At 37.8% G+C, this 17,523-nt stretch overlaps 2 protein-coding genes across 2 annotated transcripts; one reads left to right on the top strand and one right to left on the bottom strand.

The window, feature by feature from the left end:
* The first annotated feature begins 9,213 nt into the window (after nt 1-9,213).
* LOC112559874 (40S ribosomal protein S16) lies at nt 9,214-11,253 on the top strand. Its single transcript, XM_025231336.1, has 6 exons — nt 9,214-9,307; nt 9,413-9,463; nt 9,900-10,001; nt 10,253-10,349; nt 10,516-10,563; nt 11,061-11,253. Exons 2-6 carry the CDS (start codon nt 9,416-9,418, stop codon nt 11,204-11,206), a joined length of 441 nt encoding a protein of 146 aa, XP_025087121.1. The 5' UTR covers nt 9,214-9,307; nt 9,413-9,415; the 3' UTR covers nt 11,207-11,253.
* A 1,561-nt stretch (nt 11,254-12,814) lies between these two features.
* On the bottom strand, nt 12,815-16,120 carry LOC112559875 (myotrophin-like). The gene is made up of 4 exons (XM_025231337.1): nt 15,928-16,120; nt 15,357-15,467; nt 15,036-15,119; nt 12,815-14,464 (listed from the first exon to the last, which is right to left on the bottom strand). The coding sequence occupies exons 1-4, from the start codon at nt 16,003-16,005 to the stop codon at nt 14,378-14,380; spliced, it is 360 nt and encodes a 119-aa protein (XP_025087122.1). The 5' UTR covers nt 16,006-16,120; the 3' UTR covers nt 12,815-14,377.
* Between the last annotated feature and the right edge of the window lie 1,403 nt (nt 16,121-17,523).

The following is a 17,523-nucleotide window of genomic DNA, read 5'->3' as shown; positions in this document are numbered from 1 at the left end:
CGGGAAATTTTTGTAAAAACACATTGATCCTTTGTCCTCGTCATCTTGAACTGGAGTACGTTTCTGATCCACAGAATATTTATTTTTCATGTTTTTATTTTCCGTTCTAGATATGATTGGTTTCTAAAAGGGAAAATAGGCACAGGCAGGCCCGTTCTCAGCCCCCGCTCGAGGCATATATATAGTGTATGTGCAGGCCCGTTCTTACCCCCCGCGGGGCCCGAGGCATAGGGTATGTGCGGGGCCCTTGACACCACGATCGCCACGGTTGTTATTTAATGAAATGTGCGGGGCCCTAGGCAGATGCCTCGTCTGCCTGTCCCTAAGCACGGCCCTGGCTGCAGTCGTTGCCCTCTTCTGGACAATACTCTGAAGTCAAAGACGGCCCGTTGACAGTTTCATTCTTCTATATTTAAAATAATGGCTTTAAAGTGCGAGAGAGATAAAAATAAAAAAATTAAAATAACTTGTACATTAAATGTTGCAATCCATCGACTGTTCTCTCACTGTCTGTCGCCAATATAAAGCTGAGAACATTTCGATTGATGTTTTCTTCCCTGACTATCACCCACAGATGAATAAATTGCACCCATAAACTTATTTTTATATACAGAGGAGAGAACACTCCACAAAATGCGCTTCATGGGAAAATTTGAAATCTCTGTCCAGCTGTGTTATTATCGACTGACCCTGCATTTCAAGTATTACAATAAGTAGTTATGATAATAGTCAGTTAATGAATATATAGCTAATATAAATAAGGTTGAAACTGTTAATTAAAATCAATTATTGAATGACTCATTTTCTTATTGGTAATTTACTTTATTGACGATTTCATTATGAGTTTGTTACTTAACAATTGGCTAATAAACAGTTTCCTTATTAATATTTTTATAGTTTATAATTGAATTAACTTCACTGAAACAGACTTCAATGCTGCACGATGAGAAAATCTTTGTTGTTGTTGTTGTTGTTATTTTTTGGCATTCTTCACATCCTTCGCGTCACTAACGGTCGCAATGGGAAGATCATAGCATGACGACAGTGGATGCTTTCAAATAAACAGTAAATGATAGAATAAATACATTATTAAATAAATACATGTTAAAAGACAGGAGAAATTTAGTTGTGAAGACTTGTCCAGCGAAAGGAACACGAGTTGTGTAGGAGAGAAATGCCAATACACATGTTGGTGACATATAACACCTGGTGTCCTACGTCTCGACCGTTTCATGGGGACATCTAGTATACCTCCATGATTATATCTGCCATCTTGTCCGTAATTGTCTTTCACAGCTGTCATCGTGATAGTCATGATGCCTGTCATCTCAACGTTCATGTGGATTGTGTATGTAAGTTGCGAGGTAGATACTATTGTCTATGTATGTTGCTCGGTATCTAATATTTGTTATCAACAGGGGGAGGTCGTCAGCATGACAGTGTCGGCTATCTCTTATTAATTAGTCATGCTAGTGTATCAGACAAAAGCGCAGAATCACAGCTGTCTGCAGGACAGAGATCCTTGTGTTAAGGCCTTGTCGATGATCAGCTGTATTGTACACGTGTTCAGAGTGTGAGGTGCAGTGTACGAGAGAGAGACCGTGTATGTGTGTGTGTTAGAGAGACCGTGTATGTATGTGTATGTGTTAGAGAGAAAGAACACAATTCTCGTGTCGTGAGTGCCCCTTGTCGGCATGTAACCTCCCGATTATTAAGCCTTCCGACACAAAATTGATGTGCCATAGGGGACATAACGGGAGCAGGAGAAGGGCCTGGTAAGGTCTCGAGATGAATCACAGCTAGGTGTCTAATCAAATCTCCTCCACAAATAATAACCCAACACCGTGCCTGACCACCTCCACAAGTTTCCACCATCGCATTGCGGAATAAACAAAGCCCTTGTCGCCACATCACTCACCAGTCCCCCACTCCTACTCTTCACTCGAATAAAAGTCCTGACGTGCGAGACAAAGTACAGCAAGAAACAAATTTAATAAATATACAAGAGATATGAAACACATACACACAACAATCTGGCTCATCGGTGGTATCCGTATTTCCAAATGTTTCTACTACTTAAGATGTCTTCGGCATGTTTTTATTAATTACCGTTTCCCAAATAAAAAAAAAATCATTAACATTGCATTTGATATTTTATTTAATGAGCACCAGCCCAACATATTCATTGCAAAATATCTCAAAAAGAAAGCTTGCAAATTCATGCTCTAATAAACTAGAACTGAGAATGTCATGTTTTTATCATAAAAGTCAAACAAACAAAGCAAAACAATGTATCTGCTGAAAACTGTTTCATTTTATGAACACTGCAAACATAAATTTTCTCAATTAATTCAGAATAAGAAATTCTTACTTGCAGATATAAATTATTCAGTCATTTGGAGCAATTTATCCTCCAGTAGGAACAAGATCTTTATATGCATATCAAGCGTTACACAATGTAATAAAACTCATTAAAAAAAAACCAGATTGCAATTATCGTGCCATCAATTGCAATAAGCAAAAAGAATCAGGAAGCCAAAAAACATTTTATACAAAAACATTTTGCCTTTATTAGGTCTATGTCAATCGCACTACTCTGCAAACATTAACATTTTTTAAAAAATCAGTAAAACAGTGTCCATTCAATAAATGTAAATCACTATATCTAAAACCCACTGTTTTAGATACTTTAAATAAAAAGTAATACTTTCTGTTTCAACAAATGTTATAAGGAGAACTTTATTTTGCAGAAAAACAAATAATTTGAAAAAGAAATAAAGACAGAACAATCAAGAAGAAAATAAATACAAGGAAAATTCAACAAGAGAAAACCAAGAGGAGTGCCTCAATGTCTACAACATAAATTATTTGCCCCCTTTACTCTTTGACTTCCTTTCCATCAATTACTATTTTCTTCTCACCCACACACACAACCCCAGCTCCCATTCTTTAATTTTAGCACATTAGCTGTGATTAAATAATACAAAAAAGTTGAATATACCTGTATGTGTCAATATGATATACTTTAAACAGCTACAAATTTTAATCATTGCTGAATTTCTTACAGCCAGGGGATACCTGTATCTGATGGAGGACAAGTCCCTTAAAGCAGCTTTACACACACTGCAGATAAGGTTTAACCTCTCTTATCTCTGTAGCTTATTTTATGCATTTCCAAATACTCTGCTCCCAAATGGTCTCTTGAAGTGAACTGAGGAGGCTTGGAATCACAGGGAATCACAATGTCATATTTTAAGCCAAAGAAATGACCGGAAACAGCTTTACACAAACTGCACTGGTGAGGTGTAACACAGCAACAAATGAGAATGTGTTGTTTGACATTGCATGACCTAATTGCATTACAAATATGGCACTAGGAAGGTTAACACCTCTAGGGATCAGCCTTCCTCTTTTCAAAATAGATCATCTAAATTCAGCTTTTCAAATTTTGCAAGGATGATGATTTGATAAGAACTTCAAAGCAGCTTTACCTAGCATGCACGGGTAACAGTAAACACCATCATAGGTCATCATCTGTGTTTTTAAAGTAGATGCACACCTAAAAGCAGCTTTACACACAATGCACATGACACATCGCTGTAGATGAGCATGTGCATTTTCTAAGAAGGTGAGGACTTCAAAGCAACTTTAGAAACTTCACAAACTGGTGAGGTTTCAAATCATTGTGACTCGATCACCTTGTGTGTTTTGAAAGTAGAAAAAGGTCTACAAAAAGCTGTACATACATGTGCACTGGTAAGATTCAATATAATTATGAATTAGATTGTGTCTTTTCAAACCAATTAAAGAAGTTAAAAGCAGATTAACACACACTTCAATGGTAAGATTTGTTATTTCTGTGGACCTGCATATGCTGTTTCAAATGAAATAAACTTTTGAAGGCAATGTTACACACACTGCACTTGTGAGGCTTATCAATGTAAACCTGCATGTGTTGTTTCAAAGCATCGGATTTTTTTAAGGCAGCTTTACATATGATGCACTGGTAAGGTTTCTTGTTTCTGTGGATTTGCCTTTGTTGTTTCAAATAGGATAATGTTTCAAATACAGCCTTACAAACCCTGCACTGGTGAGCTTCTCATCCCTAAGAACCTGCATATGTCGTTTCAAAGTGTATGATCTTTTAAATGCACTTTTGAGGCTTCTGATCACTGTGAACCACCATATGACTTTTCAAATGTGATAATCTTTTAAATGCAGCTTTACACATACTGCACTTATGAGGCTTCTGATCACTGTGAACCACCATATGATTTTTCAAATCTGATAATCTTTTAAATGCAGCTTTACACACACTGCACTTTTGAGGCTTCTGATCACTGTGAACCAGCATATGACTTTTCAATTCTGATAATCTTTTAAATGCAGCTTTACACACACTGCACTTTTGAGGCTTCTGATCACTGTGAACCAGCATATGATTTTTCAACTCTAATAATCTTTTAAATGCAGCTTTACACACACTGCACTTATGAGGCTTCTGATCACTGTGAACCAGCATATGACTTTTAACTTCTGATAATCTTTTAAATGCAGCTTTACACACACTGCACTTTTGAGGCTTCTGATCACTGTGAACCTGCATATGACTTTTCAAATCTGATAATCTTTTAAATGCAGCTTTACACACACTGCTTCTGATCACTGTGAACCAGCATATGACTTTTAACTTCTGATAATCTTTTAAATGCAGCTTTACACACACTGCACTTTTGAGGCTTCTGATCACTGTGAACCAGCATATGACTTTTCAAATCTGATAATTTTTTTAATGCAGCTTTACACACACTGCACTGGTGAGATTTCTTGTTACTGCGAACCAGCATATGACTTTTCAAATTGGATGATGTTTTGAAGGCGGCTTTACATAAACTGCACTGAGGAGATCTCTCTGATCTTTTGAAAGCAGCTTTACATACTCTGCACTTTTGAGTTTTACCAGTGTGGTGTGACATGTGTTTTTTGTGCAAGCATAAGAAATGGAATGAAGACATACACACTTTGCACTTTTCAGATTCAATATCCCTAGGGTGGTGTTTTTCTGACTCAGTACTGATGCTAGCGTCTGTCAAATCTACATTTCTCTCATGCTGAGGACTTTCAGTCACAATATCCGTCACCTGTGTATTTTTACATCCAGCAACATCCACATCTTGAAGTTCAGGTGATGATATGCATGCTGATATATCTTTATTTTTTCTGCAATTCCACTCCACCTGCTGTGATACACTCTGTGCCTTCAAGTGCTCCATTATTGTGGACTGAGTGTGTGATTTTGTCTGCTCTGACTTTACTGCAGAAACAACGCCTTGACCAGAGTGATCTTCATGCTTGACCTCAGAAGTGACTGGTCCTTTTGCATCCTGTGTCTTCACTTCATAAGTATCGCCTTGGCAGTTCCAATAAAATTCATTATCACTATCAAGTTGAGAAATTGCATCCTGGCCAGGCCATGATCTCTCAGTCTTTACTACATGATTATGCTCAGTCATATGTGGCCATTCTATCTTCACAATGTGAGTGTGCTGCTGTTCAATTTTAATGAAAGAAGTGGAATCTTGACAATTCATCTCCACTTTCAGAACATTCTCACACCTCAAGTTTGTCTGTGCAGCTGGATCAATTTTTATATTTGGGAGTTCTTGGCCAAAGATACTGTCATGCTGCATGAAATCATTCTGTAAACATTTTGTCTCATTATAATCAGAGCAAAATGAACTTTCTGCTTTAGGTATTACATTATTGCTTAAGTTTTCTTGTGCCTCAGCGATATATTTCGTTTCAGTCTTTATGAGTGTACATGGGACCTGCATCTCGCTCTTTATAGCAAACATATCTTTGTGCTCTCCAAGAATTACTGATTATATTTATTGCCTTTTGGGGAAAAGTACTTTTACTCTTACTGTTGACTAACTTTCCATGAAGCTCAAGACCTCAGCTTCATCAACTCTAATGTTTCTAGTGACAATAGAAGACCTTCTGAAGTCTGTTGTAATATTATCAGACCTGAAACATGACAATTGTAATGATTCAGTTGTCATGGAAATTAAAAGCAAACATTTAAAAGCAAGGGGGATTTCACTTAGCCGCTCTCTCCGTTAAAATGAAAGAAGAAAACTTTTACTGCTGCGGCTTTTTTGAAACACGTATATTGTAACTCAGTAGGAAATTCAGTAGAATTACTGCAGAATTACTGAATTTTACGCTATTTTTATCTAAAATTATGTGGTACTGGCTATATTGAATAAAACCGTCGCCATCTTTAGAGATCTAAAGAGGGTTGGACAAACTGCTAAAAATCAAGGCATTTAACCTCTCAGAACAGAAACAAGAAAGTAAAATAAATAAATCATATCTGTCCGTGCTCAGAAGAAGAATGAGGCATACCGTGTAGGTAGAACTTGGGGACGTAGAAGTGAAGTCACACCATGAAACGATGTCGCTTGAAGTTTGAAATAAGTTTCAAATCACTAAGAACAGCAACTCCGTATTTTCTTTTCACGAGAGTTACCGCCCATGTGTAGAGATTTGTATAGAGATCCGCGACGATGCGTATCACGTGGTACACAATTTAAAATGGCCGTGACTCGGGTGGAGGACAAAAAAGTCTCCTTGCCATTGTCGGAAGTATTGAGAGCTCTCGGCATTCGCGCTAATAGCTCGACAGTATTGACAAGAAAATAACTTCGTCTGTCCCACAACAATCAGTGTCGTATACGAATTAAAAATAAATGCGATCGACAGTGGTGACCCATACCACCTGCCAAAGCACCTTTTTTCCATCGACCACGACGATTTGCCGTGCACCAGAAATGAAGATATTGTGGAGAACCTTGGTTTTTCCAGAAATACTTGATGCTGTATCAAGTGTAGAGAAATCTTCGCAAAAACAGAATATTTCATGGTCAAACTAATTCCATCGATTCAAAGGATGATTTAGCACTCTATCGACGATTAAGATTTCGATGTACTGACATCCTGGCGATCGTCGATGACATACAAGGAGACTTAGTAATTACAAATCGGGGGCGCAATGTCACACCTACATTGCAAGTGTGTCTTGCTCTTTGTTTTTATGCAACGGTTGATTTCAGAATATGTGTGTGCGTGGTCTGTGTGTGTGTGTGGTCTGTGTGTGTGCAGGCGTCTCCCAAAGAACGGTTGGCCGCATTACTAACCGAGAAACTGAAAATAATACAAACTTCTTGTGTATCATATACAGTTCTTAATTCACTCTTAAATGTTGACAGCACATGGGACCTGTGCCTCCATCTTCATGGCAGACTTTGTGATGTCCTAGAGATGTTTGATTAAACCCATTGACAATTTGTTCAAGTACTTTCTCTCTTACTTCTGGTTTACTTCTCATGAAGCTGTACACAGGACCTCAGCTACTTCCAGTCTAAAACGCCCCCCGAAGTCTGCTGCACTCACTCCGGTAGAGATATTCCTGCCAAAGTTGCTGAAGAGTTGGCAGAGTGTGGATGTCTCACATACAGACATTCTTCATACAAGATTTACTTCACTACTTAGTCCGGACGCACTAACCTATCTTCTCTTTGTCAAACTTTGAGAACTTCATGCAGGCCCTTTCTTAGCCCCCGCGGGACCCGAGGCAAAGGGCATGTGCGGGGCCCTCACGCCACGATCACACGGTTTTAGTTGGGATCTAAAGTCACTTTTTTCCTCAGGGATATCTCGTCTTTTATCATTGACAGCACGCTGCATACACATTACAACATAAACCTACGATTAATTTATTTGTAACGTTCGTCAATAGGTTACAACGAAGGGTTAACCCTACGGTCTGCAGTCGTAGTTGAGGTTGAGTTGATGGGTTTTCATCCGCCATTAAGTAACACACAACACACACACTGACACACGTACTAACCCTACAATCCACCCAGCGTGCCGACACCTTCTCTAGCTCAGTTAGACTAACGTAGTAGTTATTTCTTTCTTTTCTTTTTTTGGGTGGTGGAGAAACGGGAAAAGAAAGTTTCAGTAACTAGGAAATAAAGCACTCGACCTCTCGCTTACAGGCTGCAAAGCCAGGGGAGGGGCCCAATCCGCTCAATTCACAGACTGGCCACACGTCAGTAACATACCTTATACCTACCTCTTCACTCAGTTCCAACTTGCCCCCTCCCCCCCCCTAGTGGCACATTAATCCAGCAATAGCTCAATGTACGAACGTTCATGCGCGATAAATCCTCGGTGTCCAGCAGCCTTCTGTCTCCAAGCGCGTCCAGCGAGAATGTGATACGGCTGACTACACTTCCATATGCCTAGTTACCATATCAATCAAAAGCGCGGGGCCCCTTGAAGCGCGGGGCCCTAGGCAGATGCCTCGTCCGCCTGCCCCTAAGCACGGCCCTGTGTATGTGCGATCGAGGCCCTCGATCGCCACGGTTCAAAAGTGCGGGGCTCGATCTGACGATCGTGAAAAGCACGGGGCCTATATAGGCAGATGCCTCGAGCGTCTGCCTGCCCATAAACACGGCACAGAAGATATGTCTACAGTCTACACCATCAAACGAAATCTTTTAGGTTGTAATTTGTGGTGAGGCATAGTATTCTATGACAAAGCGAAGTACGTAGGATCGAGCAAGCGAGGGAAGCGGGGTGGTGGTGGTGGGGGTGGAGAAAACTAGCGTCGAGTCATCTTGCTCTCATTATGTTTATTGGGTGCCATATGATAGGGTTTTACTTATTTCTAGACATGTTAAAAATTGAGAGAAATCGTGAACAAGCATCAGGACAGAGCTTTACTGCTTGAAGATTTCACCTCGAAACGTCACGAGTAAGCGTGGTGTCGCGTACAATTTTTAGCAAGTCGATCGGTTGAGTGTTAATGCTTGATCATTGTAATTTTTCTTGTATCATAAAGTTTATTTTCTTCAGTGTAATTCCCGAGATAACGAAACTTTTTTTTTTTAAAGTACTAACTACAATTTCAATTTAGAATTTGTAACTCGCAACTATAACAACTGTAACGCTCCGCATTTACCCTACTCCCCCTCCCATTCTCAACGACCAGTCAAGGGACTGAACTGAGACACTAAGTCATATTAGCATAAAGATAGACGAAATCATAAATAATTTAAGTGAAATCATAACTAGTTAACATTTGATGAAAAGGGAATTGTCAAAAACACTAGAACTAAGTTTTGTTGGGAGGTTTATTACTTTTGTATTTAGGTAGAGGCTAAGCTTCTCCTTTTCGAGCGGAAGTAGAACCCCAAGTCACTTCCTTTGCAATAGGGTTGCTGTTCAAGAAAGCAACGTGAGTGGACGATTGTTATGAAATTGGTTAGCACTGCGATTATTTCCTGTTATTCGAAAAATCTGTTTCGTTCTAAATAAAATTTTATTTCTTTGTTTTTACTAGAAAATGGCTCCTAAGGGTCCAGTTCAAGCTGTGCAAGTGTACGGACGCAAGGTAACTGAAGCAGAATCACGCTTTCATTTCATTGAGTGTTAAGTAATCAAGTATTCGGCGTTTTCCATAAGAAGCTTTAGAAACATGATCTGTAGTGTTTCAGATTAAAGTCATTTCCAATACCTTGAACTTCAGCCTTACTCTGTTTAAAGAGTTATGGTTTGTAGCCTTTTGCTTTGGCAATTTTTTCAAGTTGAACTTATTTCACATGCTATTTGATATTGATGTTAAATTTGGCAAATGAGGGTTGAAAATTGCCAAATAATTCTGGATACATTTCAATTTTTCTAGAATTAAATGCTGGATAAGTAGACAATTGCATATGGTTGTACATGTCACTAGCTATGAATAACTTTGTTGCCTAAAGTTAAGGGGTGAGGAACTGAAACTGTGGGCAATATTGTTTTGAACTGTTTTTCTCGTTTCTGTCTCCAAGAAAACAGCTACAGCTGTTGCTCATTGCAAGTCAGGCAGTGGGTTGATTAAAGTCAACGGGCGACCCCTTGACCAGGTTGAACCTGTTATCCTGAGAGCAAAGGTAAAACATCAACTCCATAAACTTGTCGCTAAACATGTAACAACTATACAGCCTTTCTTACAGATAATGCAGGCGTTTTTTAATTGGGATTAACTTTTATTTTTTAAGTGTGTGAAATAATAGTATAGTATAAATGAATGGACTGTTCTTATTCTCAAAGAGGTTTTTTCTAATTAATGTGGTCTTTGAATTGTGATGTCATATTTCTTTAGATTAGTACATTATTTAACTAGTGGATATGTCTGTCTCAGCTTGAGGAGCCCGTTCGTCTTCTTGGCAAAGACAAATTTGCTGGTGTTGACATTCGAGTGAGAGTGCGAGGCGGTGGCCATGTTGCTCAGATCTATGGTGAGCATTTAAGCTACTTTTCTTTTGCACATTAGTTACTATTCAGGAACAATCTGACAGGTGGCTTTTCATGTCTCCCCCTTCCTTTATATACAAAGGATATAGGTGTTGACATTTTAAACAATTTTCTTTAGCTTTGCTGAATCCATGCTTTTTTACTTTTCAGCCATTCGTCAAGCAATTTCAAAGTCTCTTGTAGCCTACTACCAGAAATGTGAGTACTTTTAGCAAGTGGTCATATTTTGTTTTGGTTATGTAGAATTTTTAATAGCAGCACATTTGATTGATAGTTTTTATAGATGATTAGTGAAATGAGTAAATTTTGAATTGCACTTAAAAAAAACTTTTCATGCTGTTTTTGATACTTTTACTTAACGCAAAATTTGTAAAGCACATGCTCACACTCCTAAGGAGCATGCTCTTAGTGCTTAAGCACAAGTATGACACATAGCATACGAGGGACGATAAAGCAAAGAACATATCAACTCTAAAAGAATAAACAACCGTACTAAACAAAGAATAACATTAAATACAGGAAACACAAAGAGGAACCAAATACAAAGAACAAGAGCTGAGATTGTGTTGCTGCTGAGACCAAAGTGTGTCTGATGAAGTGCTACATGGCAGTTGACTGTTGTCTAGAGCAAAAATCTGTTGCAGTTCTAATGGCATGGAAAGTTATGATGATCATGACTGTATATTATATTTCAGATGTAGATGAGGCTTCCAAGAAAGAAATCAAGGACACCCTGATTCAATACGACAGGTCATTGCTTGTTGCTGACCCACGTCGCTGTGAGCCCAAGAAGTTTGGAGGTCCTGGTGCTCGTGCAAGATACCAGAAGTCTTACCGTTAAACAGCTTTTGAACCTGTTTCAAATGTAATAAAATGTGGACCTGTGAAGGATAGCTCTTGCTCTTTTTTTTTTGGAATGCTGGGCCATTATAAACTAAGTGGGACTGTTCTAGAAACTAGTTCCTTATATTCCTATGAATTATATGACAGATAGAAATAAGTTAGTTTGACCTATCAGACCATATTTCAACAGCATAAAGGAGTTGAAGTTCATGAATCAAACTATGATGCTGTACAGCAGACCGTGGAAAAGGCAGGATTAAAGAGCTAAATAAGTGCAGTTACTTAAGGTAGATAGTGCCTTGTAAGGACCTTTCTTGCATTTGTAAAGACCTAAATAACAGTCATCAACGCTTGAGTTTTTTTCACGTATGGTTGGAAAGAGGTATTTATGAATCTTTGGTATTTATGTTCTGAAACATGTATTCCTATTCTAGTAATAAATAATTCAAGAGTTAATTTTGATGCCTACCTGCCATAATTAGATAACATAAAAAGGTCCTTTAGCTCGCTGATAACAAACACCATTAATGTTTCAAGTTTTCTAGAAATATAATAATAATTGCAAGACCTGAAAGCCATTCTTTGGTGTAATACAAAACCCTGTTTCACTCACTCACTGAAAAGGGAAGAGAGTTATGCACAGTACTAGAAGATCAAGGCTCTGGTTCAAGAAAGAAGTTTCTAAAACCTTTTGAAAGAAGAGTGGTTTTTTTTTGCGAATACAGATGGGCAACTAGTGTAGTACAGATGTGTAGACCAAACCTTTTTTTTAAAAAATTAAGGTGATTACAAGGAATGCAAAGGCTTTGAGGATCAGAATAATGGACAAACCAGTGTATCTTCCAGAAATACTTTCACGTGCTTCTTCAAAACACTTTCGCCCATTGATGAAAGATTCAAGGATAAACCGCAGGCAGCATATCATGCACAATGTTTATCTTATAGTCTTTATCAACCAGTCTTTATATTTTTCTTCCTTTAGCCAGTTCTCCTGAAAAAAAACGCTTCCCCGGCATTTTTGAATCGTCAAGAAGACAAAGAAATGTGGTCATCCGTCAAGACTAAAATCTCACTAAACGTAAGTTCTCCTTGCGAACGAGACTTGGCAGTTGTGATTAAAAAAGCGGCGAGGGGGAAAAATAGTCTGCATTTTGCGCAAAACTAGACTCCAAAAATAAATTTGTGGATTTATAAGAGGCATGAAAAATAAAAATATGATAATAAGGACTTGCATGGGTCACAGAAAAAAATGTAAGGATGTGTGTGAGGAATGTACTAGATGCATGGCAAATATAAGGCCTTGTGGCGAAAATTCTCTACGTAAGGACCCTTCGAGTGTAAAATCATAAACTGAAGAGGTATTAAATTTTGTGCAGAGCTATGAAATGCTACAGATAAAAGAGCAATTGGGTACCTCACCTGTTGTGTAATTTATGCATACAAGTATTGGCAACAAACGTTGGATTATTAAGCTTGTAAGGAAGCAGTGTCAGCATATTGTATACAGAGTCAGGACAACAAATCAGATAAGTGCTTAAAAACTTTCACTGGAATTCAGGCTGTTGTTGAACATGTTTCACTTTAATGGTAACCCAAGATATAGAAACTCAGCTCAATGTGTTTATTTTTTAAAAAATCGGTACAAATAAAAAATTTGCAACACTTACTCATAAAAGATGCCAAAGAAAGAGACAAGACCTTTATTTCATGTCTTGTTAACATTGTTTTTCCCTTTAAAGACAACAAAAGCTGTAGGTCCATTTATTTATAGTTCCTTACCAACAGCCTCACTCTTCTAAAAACTGTCTCTGTACTGTTCATTACAAAACAATGAGCTGTAATTAATGCCTCTTAAAATTGAGTACAGTTTCATTACATGCACATCAAATACTGCATTATACATCTTTAGCTTTCACTGGTCACTTGATTTAAGTAACATCTTTTTAAACAAAACATTAATGACCAACCTAGCATGTAAGCTGACTGCAACACACTTAACATTTTAACTTATGGTCCGTGCACATCATCTTGCCATTTCTTAAGTCCGAGATGCTACTGATAATTCTTAGTAACTAAGTAATCTATTACTAGATACTGTTTTGAGCCTCTCTTAATTTATTGCTACACATCACAAGTGCAGAAAAGTAAACTAGTGTTAATAATTTACTTATAACATTGCAAAGTGATTGATTGCTAGATATGTACAATTTGTTCTCGTTAAAGCATGTGGGTATTTTTTCCACTTTTTTTGGAGGTCATTTCTAAAGCAATCTACCTGATTTACAAACATCAAAACATGCTCCAACTGTAGACATTTCTTTGGTCCCGTTTGTGCATCAGTTAACCTTGAGGGCTCTGCCTGGAAGCAGCACCGATATGGGCACTTTAAAAGGAGTAAATGGACCGTAGAGGTGGCAGGTATTAAACTGTTAAATGTTTCCGCTCCCTACATCTAATAGAATTTCTTGTATGATTCATATGTACAGTCCAGTTTCTATTCAGCAGTCCATCAGTATGGTATGGCCCGAGTAGTAGAGCTTTATGCTTGGTCCAGAAGATGTGGGTATCTAGAAACATGCACTGTTCATTAAGATAAATGGTCATGCTATTAAAAGCTTATGCAACTGCTGCCGGGTTTTAGCAAGCAAAACAGTTGTGACTGAATTATGATGGTGGATCCCTAAAACTTCCTGTACAAGTCTGCTGAACACAAAACCATATTGCAAATCATTCAACACATATTTTAAGGTTGTGGGGAAAGCTCACAATATTTACAGCTGGTGCTAGATGATCATGTCCATCCATCCTTATACAACTGCTGGATACAAAATGTGACTGGTTCAAGTGAACCCAAGCTCAGCACAAAGGGGGAAAACTGAGAAAAAGAAAATTGAAAAAAAACTGTTAAGTCTATGGGTTATATTTTGCAAATCTGCTGTCAAAGCCCATGACATCCACCAACCTTCCCTAGCCCTCACATTTTGATCCAGCTAACTGGCACAAATGGATATAAAGTTTTTATCATCTTCATAGCAGTAAATTGATAAGCATTTGCACTGTGTTCAGTTTTCTGGCATCTGGTAGAGCTGATCCAATGATTAAAATGTCTTCACAATCATATACAGTTCTTTCGATGGTCGTGGATCATTTGGTCAAAAATAAAGCAAGTTCATTTTAAGAGATCTCTTATCTCTTGTTTTTCTGCACAGGCTGCATAAGAAGCACCATCAGGACTCTTGCCATTCTTGTCAGCTCCCTAAAGACAGGTTTAAAAAAAGGTATAGAAGTCTACATAAATGATAATGGCATGTGTCTAAAAAAGAGGGAAATATAATCAGTAGTGCTAGTTTTGCATATTGCTGGTTGTATATAATCCAACAAAGAAAGTATACGAGCCAGCTGCACAAATATAATAATCACAACCTGAAAAAGATGAGACGGCAAGGATGTATATAGAAGAAGCCAGAAGCACCTTCAGGAATAATGGTAGGCAAAATAAAAACATGAAGATCAGTAGGCAGAGAACTAAATGATCAGAAATTAATCTGATCAGCGTAATTAAAGAGGACTAAGGAAGAATGGGTTGTGCATGATAATAGAAAAAAAATTACACAATGTTTCACATGCCACAAAATGCAATACAATGATAAAAAACAGCACAGTAAGGAAACGGGGGTGCTAAATTAAATGACTAGTACAACCAAAGAGATCTATGTAAATATGAAAATTATTAGTGTAATTCTATTTTAACATTTGCAACAACATTTGTTCTAATTGATAAAAGCTTTGTATTATGGGGCTGTTTTTCATCACTTTTTGTCTGTTACCTTAAGTAGTAGCATCTTCACACATTCGGTGTGTCCTTCAAATATGGCTGATAACAGAGGTGTAATGCCAAACTTATCTTTTGCCTGGCAATAAAAAAAACTTAATAAAGAATACATCAACAAAAACACATCAGAGTATAATGCATTTCAAAAAAGCCATCCATCAAGGTCCAACTCAAGCTGTAAATACAACTTTGTTACTATCACAATAAACAAATTTATAAGAAACAATTATATTTTTAAATAATGATCTATGTAACTGATAAAAATATATGCGACTGAGTTTAACAGGTATACCTACTGAGTTTAATGATTACCTACATTGACTTTTGCTCCTTTGGATATAAGATAATCCATCACCTCTTCTTGCCCATAGTCCGCTGCATAGTGCAATGGGGAGCGGCTGTTGACTTCGCAATTCACATTTCCACCCTGCATCAAAACGCACGCGCACACACAACAATCACAGGCGGTTTATTCTCTTGTAGCTGTATGACTCGTTGTATGCAGTTCAGAATTCACAAAAATGTTTAATGGTGACTGGACAAAGTGTATCGGCAACGATAATGGGGCAGGCCTATTTTATCTTTTTAAAGCTGTGCTTTAAGTACTGCTAAGAATTTTTTCCACTGAAAATGTATCTTCCAGAAAGGGTACAACATTGTGGCGTTATTAACAGCAAAGGAATAATGCATTAACATATTAATGATCGCATTTAACGCTTCTACGAGACTATCAAACGGCTCTAAAGTTTAGAACGATGCCGGACCACTGCAACATCTAAAAATAAGTTACTATGCTCCAAGGTTCTGTCAGATTCAAGAATCCAATCGAATGAATCATTGATGGAAAATTTACACTGCATTGCGACGGAAAGAAATGTCATAGTTACCTTCTCTACAAATTCTTTTACAGCTGCCAGTTCGCCATTTTTAACACTCCAAACGAATTTGTCAGCGTCGTCGCCCATATTTCCCTATTAGGAGTACTAGCTCTTTCACTAGTGTAAAATTTTCCGAGGCGGTGTCTACCGGAAGAAAGTAAATTCAGAAACACTTCACCGTAAAAGAGATGTGATTTGATTGGGCAAACAGGAAGTTCTTCCCCAACCAGAAAAGTTTTAACATTTTCTTATTTTCATTCATTTCAGCGTTTTGAGACACTTTTGAGAATCGAATACATTAACATTTATTATCTTTGATGAGAATTATAGACAACTATCTATCATTAATGAACAAATCGGTAATAAATTCCATTCACCAGTGGAGTAGTTAAAGGGAGGTAGCCTATGACGTTCAAAAGCTAAATTTAAAAGTGTCTCCCCTTAATACTTTAATATAAAGATATACATGTAGTGATTATATTGTTATAGTTAGCCTTATTTGAGCGTTCGGTCGCTAAGGATATGACAATGGGACTAATACCCATGACTATTGTTTTATGAGCATCCTGGATTCGATTTTTCTGGAGAAAAAGTTTAGTTAGAATTCCTAAAGCCAACATTTTATTACCTTATTGTCCTTTGCTATACATTTTTTTTTTCGATTGCTTACCCCTCCACAGGCTTACTGTATTACAGAATGGATGATTGTGCATCCCCAAAACAACGCACAAGAATAAAGTTGTGGAGTTGCCTGTTTGATAGGTACAAAAAGACCAGTGTGTGGAGTGAAATCGTTCGGAATTTTCTGATATTTAACTTATATATATACAGCTTGTTTCACCTTATTTCACCTAAAAGGAGAAATAGGTTCTCTTCTATTTTAAGAAGCTAGAAGTAATATGATTCAGTCCTATTGTTCTCCTTCCGTATTTTAAAGAACAAGAAGTGTGCAACTCTTTTTTTTTTTTTTACTAATTGGGCAAAGCTAGAGGTGCAAGATACCTTTTGAACAACACCTAGCTTTTCGTTCGCGAGATATATACCGACAAACGTCACGATTTCCAGAAAGATCTTGCACCGACCTTCACTCAGTCTGCAGATTCTCTAGAAGCTTTCCTGATTCTTTTCATGACACATCTTTAAAGGGGTTACTGAGTAGATCATTAATTTTGTGAGAACTAGACACGGTTCCACCGGGTGCTATCCAGTTCGTGAATTTCAGAACGTGATTTTAAACTGATGAGGCCATTTATCTTACATCTAGATATTAAAATACAGAACGAAAATCAAGTAAAAGACGGTCTTAATCACAAACATCATGCACTACTTCATTATTCATGCCTTCCTTATTGTCTTACTGCTTACATGGCTTGTGGGCGTTCTGCTCTGCAAACGATGTGGTTGAGAAAGCTTCTCTGAGCTGAGGTCGAGTTGAACTGTGATGCAGTTACACGATTCATTTCTCCCCACGACAGCCCCCCCCCCCTCTTCTCTTGCTCCCCAACCCCCAAGCCCATGTTAACCTAGATGACGGAATTCTGGTATAAGGGAGCAAACGAGAATTAAATAAAAAAAAAAAACCTTCCTAGCAAAGATGGAGAATTA

Source organism: Pomacea canaliculata, linkage group LG3, assembly GCF_003073045.1.
Source record: "Pomacea canaliculata isolate SZHN2017 linkage group LG3, ASM307304v1, whole genome shotgun sequence".
NCBI classification, from domain to species: Eukaryota; Metazoa; Mollusca; class Gastropoda; order Architaenioglossa; family Ampullariidae; genus Pomacea; species Pomacea canaliculata.
This window is presented reverse-complemented; position numbering and strand designations above follow the sequence as displayed.